The following is a 19,260-nucleotide window of genomic DNA, read 5'->3' on the forward strand; positions in this document are numbered from 1 at the left end:
AACCTTTTCTTGAGCCCTGAGCTCCATAATGCTGAATGGGGCTAGGGCTCAAGAAAAGGTTCGCGTACTATACATGCAATAATGAACCTTAGATGACAAGAACCTTTCTGGTCATAGTTCTAAGCTGAAATATCACATAGTGGTTTTTCTAGGTGTAACGACATGCAGTCATGACCTGGCCAGTGATGAAGATAGAAGAAGGATAATTACAGGCAGAAGAAAAGAAATTTCTTAGAATAATGTTACAAAAGACTGAGTGAGAAAGGCACATGAAAAGAAAGACAGAAAGGTGGTGTAATCAAATGGACAGAGTAATAATGAAAAATGCCAAAACAATCCCTAGAATTACAAATGAAAGGAAAGAGAAGAAAATCCACAAGATGACTAATGGACTGGCTTAATAATGGTATACGGAATGACAAACGGTAGTGGTACATTTAATGGATGAGGAGAGTTGGAAAAGTAAAGTTAACTGAAGAGGAACTGTACCTTCCCCTATGCAACTGTATCTGAATGAGAGGAAATGATTATTATGATGATGATGTCAGTAAGTTTCCCTGGGAGATGATATACTGTTCTGGACAGAAAAGATTAATTGGTAGAGCAAGTCTTGCTTTGCCGCACAAAGGAGGAAAAGATTTCATTACAAGAAGTCCATCCTAAAGCAAAGAACTGTCTAAATAGTGTTGCAAACAAAAAAAAGAAAGGAAGCAAGGGATTCTGATGAAGATGATGATGGTTGTTTAAAGGGGCCTAACATCTAGGTCATCGGCCCCCAATGGTACAAAATGAGACGAAATTACAAGATATTAGAATCATTATGTATTGATGGTTTTCACTTTACAAAGGTAAAATTAAGTGTATCCTCCTAATTCAATACATCATATAATTCCATCATCAGATGGAGTAATCAAATTCAGACCTGTTTCAATCTGGTTTGAGCAATCTTCAGTGATAAAAAAGCGGAGGGGTTGAACTAATTTACATAATACAAGCTAAAAATGTGCCGAGAAAACATAATGAAGGAACAAATGAAAAAACAAGAGAGACACATGACGGAAATAAAAACAACACTATATACAATATTTACATCATGTGGAGCAAAAAACAACTTGATGCATTAAAATTCACTGAAAACAGGGGTTAATACAAAACATAATTGAATCTAAAAACTGTGCTCAATTATGTTTTGAATCTAAAAACTGTCTGTGTTCAATTGTTTTGTATTAACACCTGTTTTCACTGAATTTTAATGCAGAGAGTTGTTTTTTGTTCCACATGATGTACACTGACTGACAGAGCAAATGCAACACCAAGAAGGAGTGGTCAGAACTTTATGTCAATTGCAGGGTAGACTGACGTCACTGAGGTATGCTCATGATGTGAAATGCGCCGCTGTGCTGCGCACGTAGCGAACGATAAATGGGACACTGCGTTGGCGAATGGCCCACTTCGTACCGTGATTTCTCAGCCGACAGTCATTGTAGAACGTGTTGTCATGTGCCACAGGACACGTGTATAGCTAAGAATGCCAGGCCGCCGTCAACGGAGGTATTTCCAGCAGACAGACGACTTTACGAGGGGTATGGTAATCGGGCTGAGAAGGGCAGGTTGGTCACTTCGTCAAATCGCAGCCGATACCCATAGGGATGTGTCCACGGTGCAGCGCCTGTGGCGAAGATGGTTGGCGCAGAGACATGTGGCACGTGCGAGGGGTCCAGGCGCAGCAAGAGTGACATCAGCACGCGAGGATCGGCGCATCCGCCGCCAAGCGGTGGCAGCCCCTCACGCCACGTCAACCGCCATTCTTCAGCATGGGCAAGACACCCTGGCTGTTCCAATATCGACCAGAACAATTTCCCGTCGATTGGTTGAAGGAGGCCTGCACTCCCGGCGTCCGCTCAGAAGACTACCATTGACTCCACAGCATAGACGTGCACGCCTGGCATGGTGCCGGGCTAGAGCGACTTGGATGAGGGAATGGCGGAACGTCGTGTTCTCTGATGAGTCACGCTTCTGTTCTGTCAGTGATAGTCACCGCAGACGAGTGTGGCGTCGGCGTGGAGAAAGGTCAAATCCGGCAGTAACTGTGGAGCGCCCTACCGCTAGACAACGCGGCATCATGGTTTGGGGCGCTATTGCGTATGATTCCACGTCACCTCTAGTGCGTATTCAAGGCACGTTAAATGCCCACCACTACGTGCAGCATGTGCTGCGGCCGGTGGCACTCCCGTACCTTCAGGGGCTGCCCAATGCTCTGTTTCAGCAGGATAATGCCCGCCCACACACTGCTCGCATCTCCCAACAGGCTCTACGAGGTGTACAGATGCTTCCGTGGCCTGCGTACTCTCCGGATCTCTCACCAATCGAACACGTGTGGGATCTCATTGGACGCCGTTTCCAAACTCTGCCCCAGCCTCGTACGGACGACCAACTGTGGCAAATGGTTGACAGAGAATGGAGAACCATCCCTTCAGGACACCATCCGCACTCTTATTGACTCTGTACCTCGACGTGTTTCTGCGTGCATCGCCGCTCGCGGTGGTCCTACATCCTACTGAGTCGATGCCGTGCGCATTGTGTAACCTGCATATCGGTTTGAAATAAACATCAATTATTCATCCGTGCCGTCTCTGTTTTTTCCCCAACTTTCATCCCTTTCGAACCACTCCTCCTTGGTGTTGCATTGTCACTGTCAGTCAGTGTAAATATTGTAAATTTTGTTATTTTTATTTCCATCATGTGTTTCTTTTGTTTTTTCACGTTCCTTCATGATGTTTCTTGGCACATTTTTAGCTTGTATTATGTAAATTAGTTCAACCCCTCCGCTTTTTTTTTCACTGAAGATTGCTCAAACCAGATGAAACAGGTCTGAATTTGATTACTCCATCTAATGATGGAATTATATGACATATTGAATTAGGAGGATACACTTAAATTTTACCTTTGGAAAATCAGACGAAATGTTATGACAAATTAAAAATCCAGAATCCTCCACTGACCAGATTCGAAAACGTGAGGACGAAGAATGAATGGATGGATATGAAGTTAAATCAATCAGTGGATCTGACCTGCAATGCCCCAAATTCCCAGACTTTAGCGTTAAATAATAGTATTACTGACCAAGGGACTGCGTCTAAAGCACAATACTGAATCGATGATGGTTGTAGTAGAAACGGGTCCAAAATCCAGGTCATCAGCCCCTCATAATGGTACTTATTGCTAGGAAAATAGAATCATGCTATTTGTCACGTTACAGAACTAATCAAAAGTAGCGTAGACTTGCAGTATTCCACACATTATGGTACTACTCACAGGTAATGAAATTCACACATGTAACACAGTCCTATGGCGTTCCTCACATAGTGGGTACTAATCATAGGCAAGGTAGAACCATGGTGTTCCTCACATAGTGGGTATTAAGCATAGACAAGACAGAACCATGGTGTCGCTAATCCTATGGTGTTGCTCATATAGGGGTACGAATCACAGGTACTGTAGAAGCTGGCAACGTACTCTACTGCTACTAATCACAAACCTATTTGGTACCTAACACATTAGTACTACGGGCAAGTAAAAGCGACCCATGGTGCTCCCCGCGTGGTGGTACTAATCACAAGTAGTCTCATGGTTCTAATATGATACCCCTTGGTCACCTCTTACGACAGACAGGGGATACCGTGGGCGTTTTCTTCGTCTGTATCTCCCATCCACAGGGGTTGTGTGTTTGGTCTGCGAGAGGTATTTTATTTCCCTCAAGTCTGCCATCAAGCTGGTTAGGACCCCCCTATCTGCCACCTGGGATGCGCCATGTGGGAGTATCACCTCTATTCCTGTTATGCCAGCGTAGTAGGTTCGTGGTGATAAAGATGGAAGAATGACAAATACAGGCACATGCAAAGAAATCCCACTGAACATACATGGTGCCCTGAGAAGACAACGTGATAGTATCAATTTCTGCTGCAAAACGTCCCCAGCTCAAGACAGCACTGAAGGCATGCTGTTACCACAAGAATCTCATGTGAATATGCACAGACAATGCAATGTGTACACTGAAGGGTGTGTTGCACACTGCTAAAATACGAGGATGATAGAAGTGCACAATGCATCGACGTTGGTGCTGTTAACTGAAAGAAGGGTGCCCGGTTCCAGTCAACAGTGATACACATAAGCACGTTATGACAATTAGATCATACGAGTACCGAGTACAGGACAGATTAAAGGTAGTGTTGACTGTCATTAGGTCCATGAGCAACCATCTGCTTGAAGCTGGAGTATGATCACAAATGCCACTAGGCAACTTCTACCCCTACCCAATCATTGTGTAACCATCTCCAGTGGTGTGAGAATGATGAAGAATTGCATTCAGTGATTGGAGCAGATTCTGTCTCAGGGCTAATTATGGTTGTCAGCAAGAGAGAGACAGCTTCCACAGAATGTACAGGGAGAGTCCTATAAGGGTTGCTGTCCTTCCTGCATGTCATGTGCCACTGTCATACCATTCTCATAAACATGTAGAAAACCTATCAAATTCAATGAACGGATAATCAGATTGAAAATCAGATAGAAAACCAATAAAACTTAACCCATTACAGTAAGGGTTGAAAATGCTCTCTGTCGGTCCACAGACAAGCGTTGTAGCAAGAGATGATACTCCAGCTCTCACTCTGCAAATCAAGCTCACGAATCTACAAATTTATTTTGCGTTTCATATTTAAAAATCTATAGTACATGAAGATATGCTACTCAACACTTAATTCAGAAGCCATGAAATGCACTAATCTGATCAGTTACTGCTGTATAAGGCATGGGATGTCCAAAATTATCAATAACCTATTCTGCTGCCATTCATGCAACAACAGGGAGCTATGCTATTCCAATAACGCAATAACTGCCCACAACACTTGTCAAATCCCCTGGTCAGCACTGCACCAGATCTATCCCCCACTGAGAATGCCAAAACAGGAATGGACATTGACATGTCTGGTTTAAAACACTGGCAATAATCCTTACCCAACTGCACCCCCAATCAGAACACACACAGAACTTTGCTCATTGCATAAAATAAATGTCATTATTTTATTATTAGTATTGTAAAGGTGGAACATTTGACCATACCTTTTTGAACTTCGCTCTGCGCAAAATGTCCCCAGTTGACCTGCGAGAGTTGCAGCCTGCATTCCTACTGGAGAGGGTACACGGTGTTCTGAAATAGTTTTTCAATATGTTCTGCAGACACTATACATACCATTATAGCTTTTGCAAATAATTGTGTATAGTATCCTGCACAAAGTGTGTGTTTGAATGAAATGTCTACTTCCTAAGACAAGGACACCGTGACCTTTCTTTTAGTTTACATTAGTCCAAATACATTGTTGTTATAGTATGCTATGACCTTTGTATTTAGTCTCCGTTTGGGAAAAAAAATAATTTCCATAAACCCATTATTATCTGATGCTCATACAATGCTTCAATGTCTCCTACCTTCTTTTTTCATGGGGCCTCTAAATATTAGTTCCTAATTAGCATTGACCTCTAAGATCTTTTGCTACCATGTTTTTCCTTCATTCCCACCTAGATATACATGCTCCCTTCACAAAGCTGCAGGTTGTTCTTATTGGGTCTTCTTGGATTTTTTCTGTCTCTACACCTGGTAGTACTAGAGTGGAAAGTCTGATTGTATCCAGCGCCTCACATTCGAAAAGTGTGTGTTCAGCTGACTCCTCTGCTTCATTGCACTTCCTACATATGTTGTCTCTTATTACTCCAATTCTATGTAGGTGTTTTTTCAGATGGCAGTGTCCTGTCAACAGTCCTACTATCCACCTTATATTTTCTATGCTGAGTTTCAACAGTTTTTTAGTATGCTTCTTGTTTGGTCTTTTTATCAGTTCCTTTGCAAGTATGCATCCTGGAGAATTTTTCCAGTTTTCCATTTGTTTTTTTTTTGTACCCATTTTCCTACGTAGTATCGGGCTTGTCCATAGGAAATCCCGCATACAGGTTCTGGGCCTACAGAATGTGTTTCTGCCCCTTTCCTGGCCAGTTTATCTGCCTTTTCATTTCCTTCTATCCTGTATGCCCTGGTACCCATATTATTTTGACAATGTTGTACTCTGAGAGCTTCAGGAGAAGTGAGTGGCAATACCAGACAATTCTGGATATTATCCAGACTGCCTCTAGTGCCTTAATGGCCGTTTGGCTGTCCGTAAAATGAAAATGTTCTTATTCCTATAGTTCATTTTCAGATTTTCTTCAAGATATGTTATGATAGCTATCATTTCAGCCCAGGCTCATCTGGATTGATCTCTCAGGTCTTCCCCAGTTGATCCTTTCTCCTGTGCCATTCACAGTCTTTGAGCCATCAGTCCACCACATTATATCTTTTTTTTCAGTATTCCATTTGTTGATATCCCAGTCTTCTTTTCTTATTATCTGGGTCTCAAATGGTTTTTCAAAGTTGTACTTTGGTATCATATAGTCAGAAGGCATGTGTAGAACTTCCTCTGTTATTACTTTGTTAATTTTGCAGTGTCCTAGATTGGGTCTTTGTGCATTCCAGCACTCTGATTGTGCCAATCTATATGAACTCATTCTAGTCTGTCCTTTTATGAAACTGCATAGTGATGGGAGGTCTAGTAAAATATTCAAGGCTTCTGTCGGCGTAGTTCTCATAGCCCCAGTTATGGCTATGCATGCCATTCTCTGTAGGCTATCCAATCTACTGCCAACTTTTCCTTGACTTACTTTCTGCCACCAGATGATTGCAGCATAGGCCATCAACAGTCTAACGATCATTGTGTATATCCACATTACTACTAATGGTCTTAGGCCCCATTTCTTCCCAACGGCTCTTTTACATGGATACAGCAAGTTCTTGGCCCGGGTTGTGTTCCTTTCTATATGTGGATTCCAGGTTAGATTTTTATCTAACACTACACCTACGTGTAGTGCCTGTTCTTCCATATACAATATATATATATCTTGCGCAAAGAGCTTCAGTGATCTCCTCCCCTCTAATTTTCTCCTTCTTGTAAAAGGGACCAGAGTTATCTTGTTCAGGATGACTGGTAGTTGTTCTTCCCGACACCAGTTCTCCACAAGGTTGAGTGATCTCTGCGTATCCTTGAGTATAGAAAATAGAGGTGAAATAACTCCTCCCTGAGCACAGCCTCGGGTGGCCCTAACTGTCAGCGTTTCTTCAAACAGGGTTGCTTTTATTTTCCTTCTGTCTAACATGGATTTAATTCATTTGACGGTGGTTTTACTCACCTTGCTCTTTTCCAATGCTTTGATTATATATCCTACCTTAAAATCCTTAAGCATAAGTTTTAACATTCACCTCCTAGGTTTTCCACTATTTCTTTAACATTACACGATTGAATGTGTTAATCACCCAGGTAATCTGCCTTTCTCCGTTTACTTCATGACCTAACCACCAAAGCCTTTTGATAAATATTGTAGAACTACATCCCCCCTCCTGCCTTTTCCCTCACTAGTCGACAGTTATGTCTGCTTCTTTCATGTCATATCTGTTATCTCAAGCATCTGCATAAGAAACCACAAGTTTACCTGGTTTTCACATTCACAGAGCCAAGTTGACCTCAAAACAGAGGAATAAAAAGATAATTTGGTCTGAAAACTCACTTCCTACTTGCAAATATCATTGAACATAAGTATAAACTTAACAAATTCATGTTTTTTAAACACCCATCAGATAGTAAGAATGACCAAAGTTTATGAGCAATGATGTTTCAAAGCCAATCAAATACAAAGCAGACTAGTCAACAAACAAGTACATATTAAAAAAGGAAAAGAAAAGAAAAGCAGCAATTTACCAAGCAAAGGCAAATAAAAGAAATAAAAAAAGAATACATGACTCAGTGCACTAGTCCATTTTAAGCCATAAGCAGAGTAATATGGATAAGACGCTTGAATGAGTGGAACAACTAGAGACAAAAACAATACTTTATCAAAGAAAGTAATAAAAGGTAATGAAAAATTCTTCACTCAGATCGAAGCGAAGGGGATCTCGAAATCTTTTTTTCTTTCATACACCACATACTAGTATTCAACACCTTTGTGAAGACCTTTCTATTGTATTATTGCTTCATTATGTCGCTGCTTCCTCACAAAAAAGAAGATCAATATTAAAAACTAAGTCAAAAAAGACCTCTCCGAAAACTGTTGAAAGTAGTTAGTAGGATGTAAAAGCAATAACATTAGAGTATTATCTTACTGAAAAGAACTTGCACGTTTAGCAAAGACAATTTTAATACACAACTATTTCATAGCATATCCAATAACACAGTTTTGTTAGTTTCCTTGGTATCTTACACATTTATGATTATTGTACTTTTACACAGTATATCACTGTTGTATCTGAACAGTACCAGTAACGGTGTAGTAAGTAACTTCAAGAGGTATTTTTTCAAATGAAAAATTAAAGTGGCATATCAGAACCCTGGGTGTAAGAATAAACTGTTTAAAATCATTTAAAAAGGACTGCCTATCTTCATTTATTACAAGAATAAAGCACTATAATGGGCATCAAACTTCCAAAGAGAGAAGAGAGAAGAAAGCAAATTTAAAATCTTTAACCACAAGAGAGAATAAATAAATTTTGGTAACGAATGGCAACAATTTAAGATAAAGGGACGATTGTTTGAAGAAAAGGCCAGTAGGACTGAAGAAACAAAAATAAGCTTTACTTAGGTGCTTAACATACCTTCAACTATACACAGTCAAAGAGACACAGGAAAACAGGAATTATGCCAGAGAGAGATGTGCAAGTATAGAAGTCAGTGATAAATTGGCAGAAAAAACTGCCTTAGTTTGAATATATCCAATGGATGATGAGAAGAATGCAAAATATGCTATTGAAATACAACTGAAACGAGGCCATGATGCAGGTTTTTTTGGACAGACTTTGATAAGAAGAGCATATGGTAAAGGAATCTAGATCAGGATATGGTGGTTGGTGAGGAGTGAAAGTGTAAGCAAAACGGACTGGAATCATATTTGCCCTGGTTCGTAACTGCAACTGGGTATGAGAAAATGGAGATAATATAAAAATGCAAAATAGGAGAAGAATGTATGATTCACTTACAGCAAAGCATAATGTAGCCAAGATTTCTAGGATTTGCAATTCTCTCAAGTAGATTCTTTTCTGCTAACAGGTAACATTTTAAAGACTTGAGAGCCTGCTAATAGGTCACATTTTAACACATGGGTGATTTATATTCCATGAATAGATATTTCAATATTAATCAAATATTTACAATGAATGATGACAGGATACTGTGCAATATTTTTGAGGATACATTTGCCATCTTAACTAACCTTTGACAATATACTGTAGGCATCGTGGGCCTGTATTTACTAAAAAGTAATTGGCTTTCTTGGAATAGGACTCCACATAATTTGTCAACAAGACTGATCTCCCTGTTTTAGATTACACACTTCAATTGTTCTAAGTAAACTGAGAGTCCCACTATCCAGATATAAAAATGAGTCTAAAAATTCATACCAAAACCTGGGATGGAAACTGACCTCCCAGAGAGTAGTGTATGCCTAAAATGCCATATTACATTAAATATAATTCTTACATATAAAGAATACTTTAGAAAGGGCTGAGGATGAAGTATCAGAAATCATTAAATGGTCAGAAATACCAGTGCGCAGAAAGAACGTTAATCTAATAAAAAATAAAAAAACTTTTGTAAAAGAATATTCATGAACTTAAACCTTTCTTATGAAGAAAATACCAGTAACAAATGGCATACTTTTTACTTTATCTTTATTAGATATAACTGACACATACAGAAAATCAGACTCAAATCTTCAGTGATCCACTACATGAAATAAAAATGACCAGCATAGGCCTATGAATTGATGAAGTATATCAATGCCAAGAAAACCTCTGGATTACTACAGTTGAAAATTAGATAGGATGGAGAAGCAGTTAAGTCTCAACTAGATGTCAAATTCACGATATCTGTATCATATCACTTATTGTTGAACCACTGCCTGAATTACATGAAGTTATGTCACATCTGTAACATTCTTGCTGCTTTAAAATCATTGCTGTTCCAAAATGGGCTCAAAATGACTCCAAACTTGAATCTCCCAGAACAAGAAATTTAACTGTGTCATTAATCCAAAAAATATAGCTTCTTTGTTTTTTCCTTCAATTAATACAAATTTCATCAAACCTGTACGCATGGCACAGTTCGCCTTACTTGTATAATATTGAAGGTATTTTAAAAACAAGTAATCCATTAAGAAGCTTTTAGTTTTACATGTAAAGTTACTGTACAAGGTGAAAAATATAAACAGAACTGGCATTACAGGTAGGCATTCATATCAACAATATACTGTGAAGACTTTCACGGCAAATTTCATGAAAAACACATTTAACATGTTGGACGCTGAGCTAACTTTGTCAATGGACTGTGGTACCAATCATCAAGTGAAAATATACTGTTGCTGCCAAGAAGGTTTCTTGTACATGGGGTGTTTTACATTATAGTATTATATACTACCATAATGAACAGACAAAACTATGACCTCATATGGTGGTCAGGGGTGACACCATATGGAGTCACATCAAATTTCTCAGTTTATAAAATGTGGCACGACATCATATGGAGTAAACAAAATTAAATCCACGTTCTATATATAGAACCCTGCGCGGGTATACAAAATATTATCGGCATCCACACTTCCTTCATCCGTACCAGCATCCGCATCCATGAATGGTTATCCGCAGATATTGTAAATATTTAACTACAGTACATTACACCCAAGGTATTGAAACAGATAGATCCGATAACAGAGTAAAATAGGTCTGAAACCTGGCACGAGACCCCCCCCCCAATCACAGGTTTATGAGCGATTTTCTCCTGTGACAATTGCCAACGTATTGACCATCATTTCTTCCTTCCATTAATTGCGGGCAGGAGCCAGTTAGGCTTAGGTCAGACTTACTGCTTTATGGTCTCAAGACCTTTATATCACCATTCTTCCATACCACTGTCAAGGGTCACCTAACCACAAGAAAAAATAAGAGTATACCTGAGTGAATAGCAATAAACTTCATTATTTAGAAATTTTCAGCAAAATTATCCGCACTGCAATACAGTTTGCATCCGCCAAGACACTAACTACGCGGATATCCGCATCTGTGCAGGGCTCTATCTATATACAGCAATGAAACAAATAATGTAATACTGAAGTCATCTAACAGTGCACAATGTCACAGGGCATGGAGTCATACTGTTTATTCTCAAAAAGGTGCGCAAAATTTGAGTTAATTTGTCATGAAATGACTCAAAGCATTCGATGCACAAGACAGGTGTATCTGGACATACTACGCGAACAGTCAATGTTCTCTTTGCAACAGACACAGCAGCCTTTCTACCCAGACTCTCATACTACTGCTACCCTGCAGCAACGTCCACAAGTTGTCCTGCGGGATCTGAAAAGGTTAGGTTTCTACTTTAGGATAATACATATCTGTCAAAGATATGAATATCAACAAGTACAGCTTACAACAACTTACCTTGTATGGATTTTCTCCTTGGTCTTGTTTAACTCTCCCAGACTCTTTGGTGTTCTCTGAATTGGGTCATTACTCGGGGAAAGAAGGGATTCCGCCAGGGACAACTTATGTCCATCACCAGGGTGTGTCTCATTGTGTAGCAGTTGTGCATTAATACATGTGCCATACAATATATCATCAGGAACTTTATGCTACAATATTATCGTCATTCGGATGGCAGAGCAGTATGATGAAAGTGTCAGCAATATCAATTCCATCCTTTATTCCACTGCATGTATCATTTGCCTTTCCTATTCTTCTTTGTCTCCTCCAAGTTGCTGGAATGCACTGTAGATAACAAAACATCCTTCAACTTCATTAATGTTATCAAAGTCCCTTTCCCCAACAAAATGGGTTTTGCGATCCATGAGCAATTCATCAGTTCATGCATTGTGATTATCCGTACATAAAACGCATTCAATATCCAGATGCAGGTTCACGAGAACTTTAGTACCTACGGTGAGTTGACTCTGTTTTATACGTGCAACACTTGCCGTCACAAAGATTGAATTGCTTTACTCCACACTTGGACACCTTTCCAGGAAGATACTGCCCAAATGAGAGGATTCATCAATAACGAGATTTTGTCCATATTTTTTCACATCCATAATAAGTCATTGGTGGAAAATATCTAGTAGCAGCTGAATCTCATGTAACCTATTATTTGGATCATTGGAAGTGAAATGCCAAAAGCGCAACAGTAGCTGGAAGCGATTTCTGGTAATTGTCTTTCGTGTGACGCATTTGTGAATCACTGTATTTGTGAATGCAGAATAATTACTCCAGTAGTTAGGAAAAGGGCATTCTAACTAGTCCCAAACCTAGAAACACCATTTCAACCCTTGTAGTTTCAGTTCACTCTTTCAAATGACTTTACTTCTTGGAACACTGAGAGATACAGTTTTTGAAGCATTGTGATTTATTTGTACATTCATTAGATTAATAACTTGTATCTGAGGAATACTCTATACATATCAATAAACAATGTTTTATTTGGGTTAATACCAAGATCAACCTCCTCCTTAGTTGTAAAGGGATCTTTTTGAACATATATTCCTGAACCATCAATAACGTGACAGTCCCCATTTAAAATAACATTATTTGTGGGAGTTCTAATTCCATGTCTTATCTTCTGGATCACTATGAATGCCACTGTAGTCGTCAGCATATTCACTGTTGCTATCACCAATACTGTCATACTCCCATCAGCACTAAAATCACTTTCTGGATCTTCTAGTAAATTAAATACACACTCATACATTCCCTTAACACATGCTTAAAGTCACCCTCCATGTCCAAAGGGGATAGGTAACCTTTCAATTACACGTGATGCCAAATGACAAAACAACAAACCATAAGGCAGCACTTGGCACTCGACATGTTAATATTCTGCGCTGCATTGGGTGGCTTATCTTACTAGCAATACAAAATATGATATGGTACACTGAACATGTAAATCTTTGTGCCAAGTAAACGTGAAAGAATTTTTTACGGCGGCAGGAAAAAAAACTAGGGCAGAGGGTAATTGGTACAGAAATATGTTTTGAAACAACTCAAATGGGTAATTTAAATGTAACTGGTGTATACCGTTAACTTTTACTCCTTTCACAAAATTAATTTTAGATATGAATACTGGATTTGTATTCAGAACAATGCATTCAAGAAGAATTGGCAACCAACCAACAAACCAACACTTCTGATGCATTAAAGAGTATTAACTAACTTTCAGGACGAATATAGAAAATACTTCAGAATACATTAAAAAATATACACCAACTTACATGAACCAGAAGGATGTAACAACCATGGGAGACAGAATGATAGTTAATTAAAGAGAAGTAGGTACAGTATGTATTTATAAACCATTTATAAGGACATTTCTCTTGAAATGAACAATAAACAAGAATAGTTTTTACCTGTGGTGTAATTTGTGTAGAAAAATATGCATCAGTCCAATATGCACTTCAAGTTGCCAATACTACTTTTTTTTTTTTTCAACGCAGAACAAAATTGATTTTTAAAATGAGCTGCTTTCTCCAAGGACTGAGAGTGGGCAAACCAGACTGCACTCCAACTTATGCCTATCCAAGAAAATAATTCTGTCTGTAACTATGCGTGTCGACTTCAAAGCACCCTAAAAATTGGGAAACCACCCAGAATGGAAGACAGTGCTTGAAATGCCACCTCAGATAAAAGGCAGAGGAAGTAACAACCATGTACTTCCCCATTAGGAAATACTTTAATGTTCATTAGAAAGTAATATACTGGGTGTCTCACCAGAAAGTTGTCAGGCTCCTTTTCTCTGGTGTTTTGGAAGATAAAAAATGTTGTTTGAAGTTTAATTTTGTGTGTTCAGTCAATAGAGCATCCTCAAATTAGTCTAGTGCAATATTATGTTCAAGGATATTTATTGACAGTGACAGTAAAATAAGACAAACAGTTCCACATATCGGTACACTTCCTTGCTTCGTATCCTCGCCTGACTGCGCTGCAGGCAGCATGCAGTGCTGGTTCCAGTGTGCTGTGCTGCTTCCACACTACGGTTGTACAGCAGCCTCACTCAGCTGCTACTGGAAATACTAAGTATTCCTCTCATTGTACTGTCACTGTCAATAAATACCTTAAACAGAATGTTGAACTACAATAATCTGAGGCTGCTCTATCATTTGGGCACATAAAATTACACTTTAAAAAAACATTTCATTTGCAGTGAGAAACAGACAGACATTTTCCGTTGACAATGGACATCGCGTGACGTATTGATGAGCATTCCTTGTTTGGGCCAGCTTTACATACACATCTCAAAAACTAAATTGAAAATATTCTTTGAAACACAAGAGAGAAGATGTCGGGTGACTCTTATGTCAGACAACTGGTATACACCAGGTTTAAGATGGTACAAATACAGAGCCTGCATATACGACCCATAAATTGGTAGAATGTTATTGATCTACAATAGTAAATACTCTTCAGAGTGAAGTCAAATGTATGTTATACTGGGAACTCTTCAAAGGCAATTAGAATAAATTTCTAGCTTCAGTGCAAGTAAAAGTAACTGAATGTAAGAAATATTCCTTTCTGTCCATCATACAACCACCAGGATACCTGAAATCCATATGTATCTACCTCCCCGATCCCCATGTTCAAATGGAAGCATTATGAGATTAACTTTGGGCCACCGTTTTGCTCTTTCATGCACAGTAATACTTGTGAGTTTCCATAGACATAAAATGCAACACATAATTTGTAAAGCTGAAAACCTGCTTTCTGAATTATATGAATATGAAAGCAGAAAATGTATAGTGGTTCAAAGAATAGAATAAGAGCATGGTATTGAATGTTCTTGCACTTAATATTTTATTAGACTTAATACAATCCACTTCACATGTAGATACCTACAACAAACATCTATAAATTAAATTGTTTCTGAGAAAAGTGTACCTTCGAGGAACTTAAGACAATACCAGGCGCTCATTCTTTTCTTTGAGCGACTGGACATAAAGCAAACTCTGCTAGGGGCCATAGAGTTTCCTAATATATAAAGTCACATCAAGTCAACTTCAACAACAATAGAGTTGAGATATCTCACAACTTTAGAGGACTCACCATAAGGTGATGAAAAAATAGACATTCAAAACTTAGAGCAAATGTTTCATAGCAAGCTCTATGGAAAAGAATTTACCGTACTTACTTGCACACTTTTTACACTTTTCAGGAATAAAAAAAGTTTTGAAAAGAGTGATGTGATGTCATGTAGCCTCTGGAAAGGCTTGGTGCAAGTCTTTTTAGTTGACACCCACGGGTGACCTGTACATGTGAGATGAAGATGATGAGGTAGGAGGAGGGTGAAACCCGGTATTGGCACATAGCCCACTTTTGTAGAATAACGAGGCTTAAAGTCTTCATCTGGTGTGTGAATGGCCATGAACAGCATCATATGGCCTCACTCCATATAAACAGTTTTCGTCAGTACCGAACATGTGCTTCTGAAACACCAAATTCTCTCTTTGCATGTTAGTTCCCGTTTTCTTCCCCATACAGCATTACATGAACTTTAAAACCGACTTTAAACTTACTTGCCGGTAGTCTCCCGCAGATCAGTCATTTCTATCACAGAACACAATAGCAAACCTGCTCACAAAACTATTAACAGTTGGATAAGAATGGCAGGGGTTAGCAACTGGCCCCAAACAAGTTCTCATATTTCGCTTCTGACTGGAAAATTTGTTTTGTGCTTTTATGACTGATGTACATAATGTCACAAAAAAATCAGCTTTTGGTGGCAATTCATTGTGGAGTTATAGCGATCACCATCAGTAAATGCGAATATTAAATCTGTTTTCAACTAATCCAAACTATTTGAAAAGGTGAAAATTACCTTAGAATTTCTTTAAAATCTAAAATAGGCCCTTAAAAATGGTGGTGAAAAATTGATGAGTTCAAAAATTATATGCAAGTAAATACAGTAAATTGAGCAGACAATTATCTCGCATATATCGTTGCATCAGTTTATATATTTTCCGCATAAATATAAAATTTTAAATGAATAAGTTCAAGAAATATTGAACACTTTAACGTCCCAATTATCCGCACAGACAGTATATTTACAAAATTTTATGATGTGGCTCAATATACAAATATTATAAAGAAATCATTACAAATTATTACAAAGGTTATAATAACTAATGAACTCTATCATATCAAGAATATCAACTACAAACTAATGGGGATACCCCTCCCCTGGGCTCCATGTACATTTGAACTGTACTAGGAAGAAAAAGAGTAGGGTGGAGAAAAAGAAATGAGTCCGACCTAGAGAATGACACACTTCAGTTTCTTCCTCTTGCTGTTGTCCCTTCCCCGGCCGTTGCTCGTTTTAGTGTCTTCCATCTTGCGGGACCGAATCTCCCTCATCAGGTCGAAAAACACCTGCAAATGTGGGAACTATACTTGTAGACCAAGCCATACTGGCTGCCTATTTTTGCATTTTTACTCCTTGTTTTATAATTTTTAATTAATTACAGAAGTTACAGAAAAAGGCATTGATATTTCAACCATATTAGTATATTTTATTGTGGAAGCATCTCACCAAATATTTTCTATAACATATAACCATATACAATTTGTACATCAATACTATAATATTTTCTTTGCAATACACCTCCTAAGAGAAAGAAAGAAAGAAAGAAAGAAAGAAAGACAGAAAGAAAGAAAGAAAGAAAGAAAGAAAGAAAAAGTAAATTATTATCTACTTATCAGAAAACATATCAGGCATGGAAGGTTTTCCTGGATTAAAAAGAACACAATCATACATGAAAAATATTATCCTTTAGAGTTGATGTCTTTAGAATTCCTTCTTTGAATGACATTGCCAATGTTGCAATTTGATGTTAAAAACACTGATGTGTTGAAGGTTATCATCCAGTACAGTAACAAAATATTTCAAATTTATAATTAAGTTCCAGTATGGATAACTATGCCTAAATTGATTTATTTCTTTTAAATATGTGATACAATCATGTGTATGGGACTTATGAGGAACTTTTAGTAAAACTTCTCTTACATATCCAGTCAATATGAATTATACCCAAATTTTATTGAGTTTAGGAATACTCGTCACAGGCACTCTCGCTATCGTATCATTTTGCCACAAAATACATATTCACCACCGATCTTTTGGTCACCGATTACACTTCTGTCACCGGCTTCTTGGTAACCTATTAGAATTTTGTCATTACCTTACTTTGTTACATATTATATATTTTCCTTTTTACTGCTGTACCAGGTGCAGACCTGCCAATCTTTGGAATGGGGAATCAGTAATCAGGGTAATCGCAGAATAAAGGGAAGCATCGACAGGAAGCCTCGAATTTTCACTTTTAAAATATACCTAACCTAAAACAAATGTACATATTTAAATACCTGTTTAGTTATTCTGGTGTAAATATATTTATGTAGCATGCCACCTCTTGTAACTGTTTCTCAGTGAATGTTTTCTTGAAATATACAGAACCATCTGATGCCATTTTTAGTTTCTCAATGAGGAGCGATGACAATATATTTGTACTTGCTGAGTAACTACATTCGGTTTGAATTTTTCTAACAATGCAAAAGATTCTTTCTGTTTGTTCATTACTATGTGGCAGTGATAAAACAACAAACATAACCTTACTGAGTGTGTTGTACTTCATTTACGACTTTCATTCTTTAAATTTTCAACTTTACTCCAAGAAACATCAATCCTAGGAATGCTGAGCGAAGAGCAAGAAGAAAGGTTCACCAGGATCTAAGAGAAATGGAGGAAGAATATGCTGGCAGATTACTGCTGGTTACTGAAGAGAGAAAATCCAACTACAGCTCACAAGCGAAAAGCAGCATGTAGAAGTTTCTTAAAATAAGTAAAGATATTATAAAATTGAAACCGTAGATTGTCATTCTGGAACATGTTGCCAATAAAACAGTAAGTGCAATGTAGTGTTTACAGATGTTTTAATTAGTGTTTTTCCTCAAGCCTGTTTACATATATACAACAGTGTAATACAGGAGTGTTCAGATGAGTAACTATAACAAGGAAAAAGCATTCCTTACATGTTATAATATAGTAAATTAATCTTGTATGTACGTGAGAGTCTTATATATTCATTTTGATTTTGCAAAGAAACCCAATGTGATGGAGAAAAACTTACTTTATATCCTGATTCAGCATGCCTGAAATATGAAAAATCATTATCTGAAGATAATTATGCAATGATCAGAAAGTTTTAATTCGCAGGCCAGTGTTGTGTTCTACAAGGAATGATATAAATAGGAACTCTGCATCTGCAACACTATTTTCAATCAATCAATCAATCAATCAATCAATCAATCAATCCTGATCTTCATTTAGGGCAGTCACCCAGGTGGCAGATTCCCTATGTGTTGTTTTCCTAGCCTTTTCTTAAATGATTTCAAAGAAATTGGAAATTTATTGAACATCTCCCTTGGTAAGTTATTCCAATCCCTAACTCCCCTTCCTATAAATGAATATTTGCCCCAGTTTGTCCTCTTCAATTCCAACTTTATCTTCATATTGTGATCTTTCCTACTTTTATAAACGCCACTCAAACTTATTCGTCTACTAATGTCACTCCACGCCATCTCTCCGCTGACAGCTCTGAACATACCACTTAGTCGAGCAGCTCTCCTTTTTTCTCTCAATTCTTCCCAGCCCAAACTTTGCAACATTTTTGTGACGCTACTCTTTTGTTGGAAATCACCCAGAACAAATCGAGCTGCTTTTCTTTGGATCTTTTCCAGTTCTTGAATCAGGTAATCCTGGTGAGGGTCCCATACACTGGAACCATACTCTAGTTGGGGTCTTACCTGAGACTTATATGCCCTCTCCTTTACATCCTCACTACAACCCCTAAACACCCTCATAACCATGTGCAGAGATCTGTGCCCTTTATTTACAATCCCATTTATGTGATTACCCCAATGAAGATCTTTCCTTATATTAACACCTAGATACATACAATGATCCCCAAAAGGAACTTTCATTACTACTACTAATACTAATAAATAATTTTTTAATTGGTTTATTAGCCTTATTTTTCCCATGTGATTTGTGTTACACAGATTCAATATGCCTTCTATAATCATCTCTACCCCCATAAACC

The 19,260-nt window shown here is 38.1% G+C and overlaps 1 protein-coding gene across 3 annotated transcripts in view; it reads right to left on the reverse strand.

Annotated features, from left to right (window-relative positions):
- The window catches only part of Rala (Ras-like protein A), a 358,449-nt gene that overhangs the window by 109,302 nt on the left and 229,887 nt on the right, over positions 1–19,260 (reverse strand). Inside the window, exon 6 of one of the 3 annotated variants that reach the window (XM_067141588.2) lies at positions 16,415–16,531. The exons of 1 other annotated variant lie outside the window; for it this stretch is intronic. In XM_067141588.2, coding sequence (XP_066997689.1) covers positions 16,415–16,531 — 117 coding nt within the window. Of the gene's footprint in view, positions 1–16,159; positions 16,532–19,260 lie in introns of those variants that run through there. One more of the 3 variants, XM_067141587.2, reaches the window with a different exon arrangement.

This window comes from Anabrus simplex, chromosome 2 (assembly GCF_040414725.1).
Source record: "Anabrus simplex isolate iqAnaSimp1 chromosome 2, ASM4041472v1, whole genome shotgun sequence".
In the NCBI taxonomy this organism is placed as follows: Eukaryota; Metazoa; Arthropoda; class Insecta; order Orthoptera; family Tettigoniidae; genus Anabrus; species Anabrus simplex.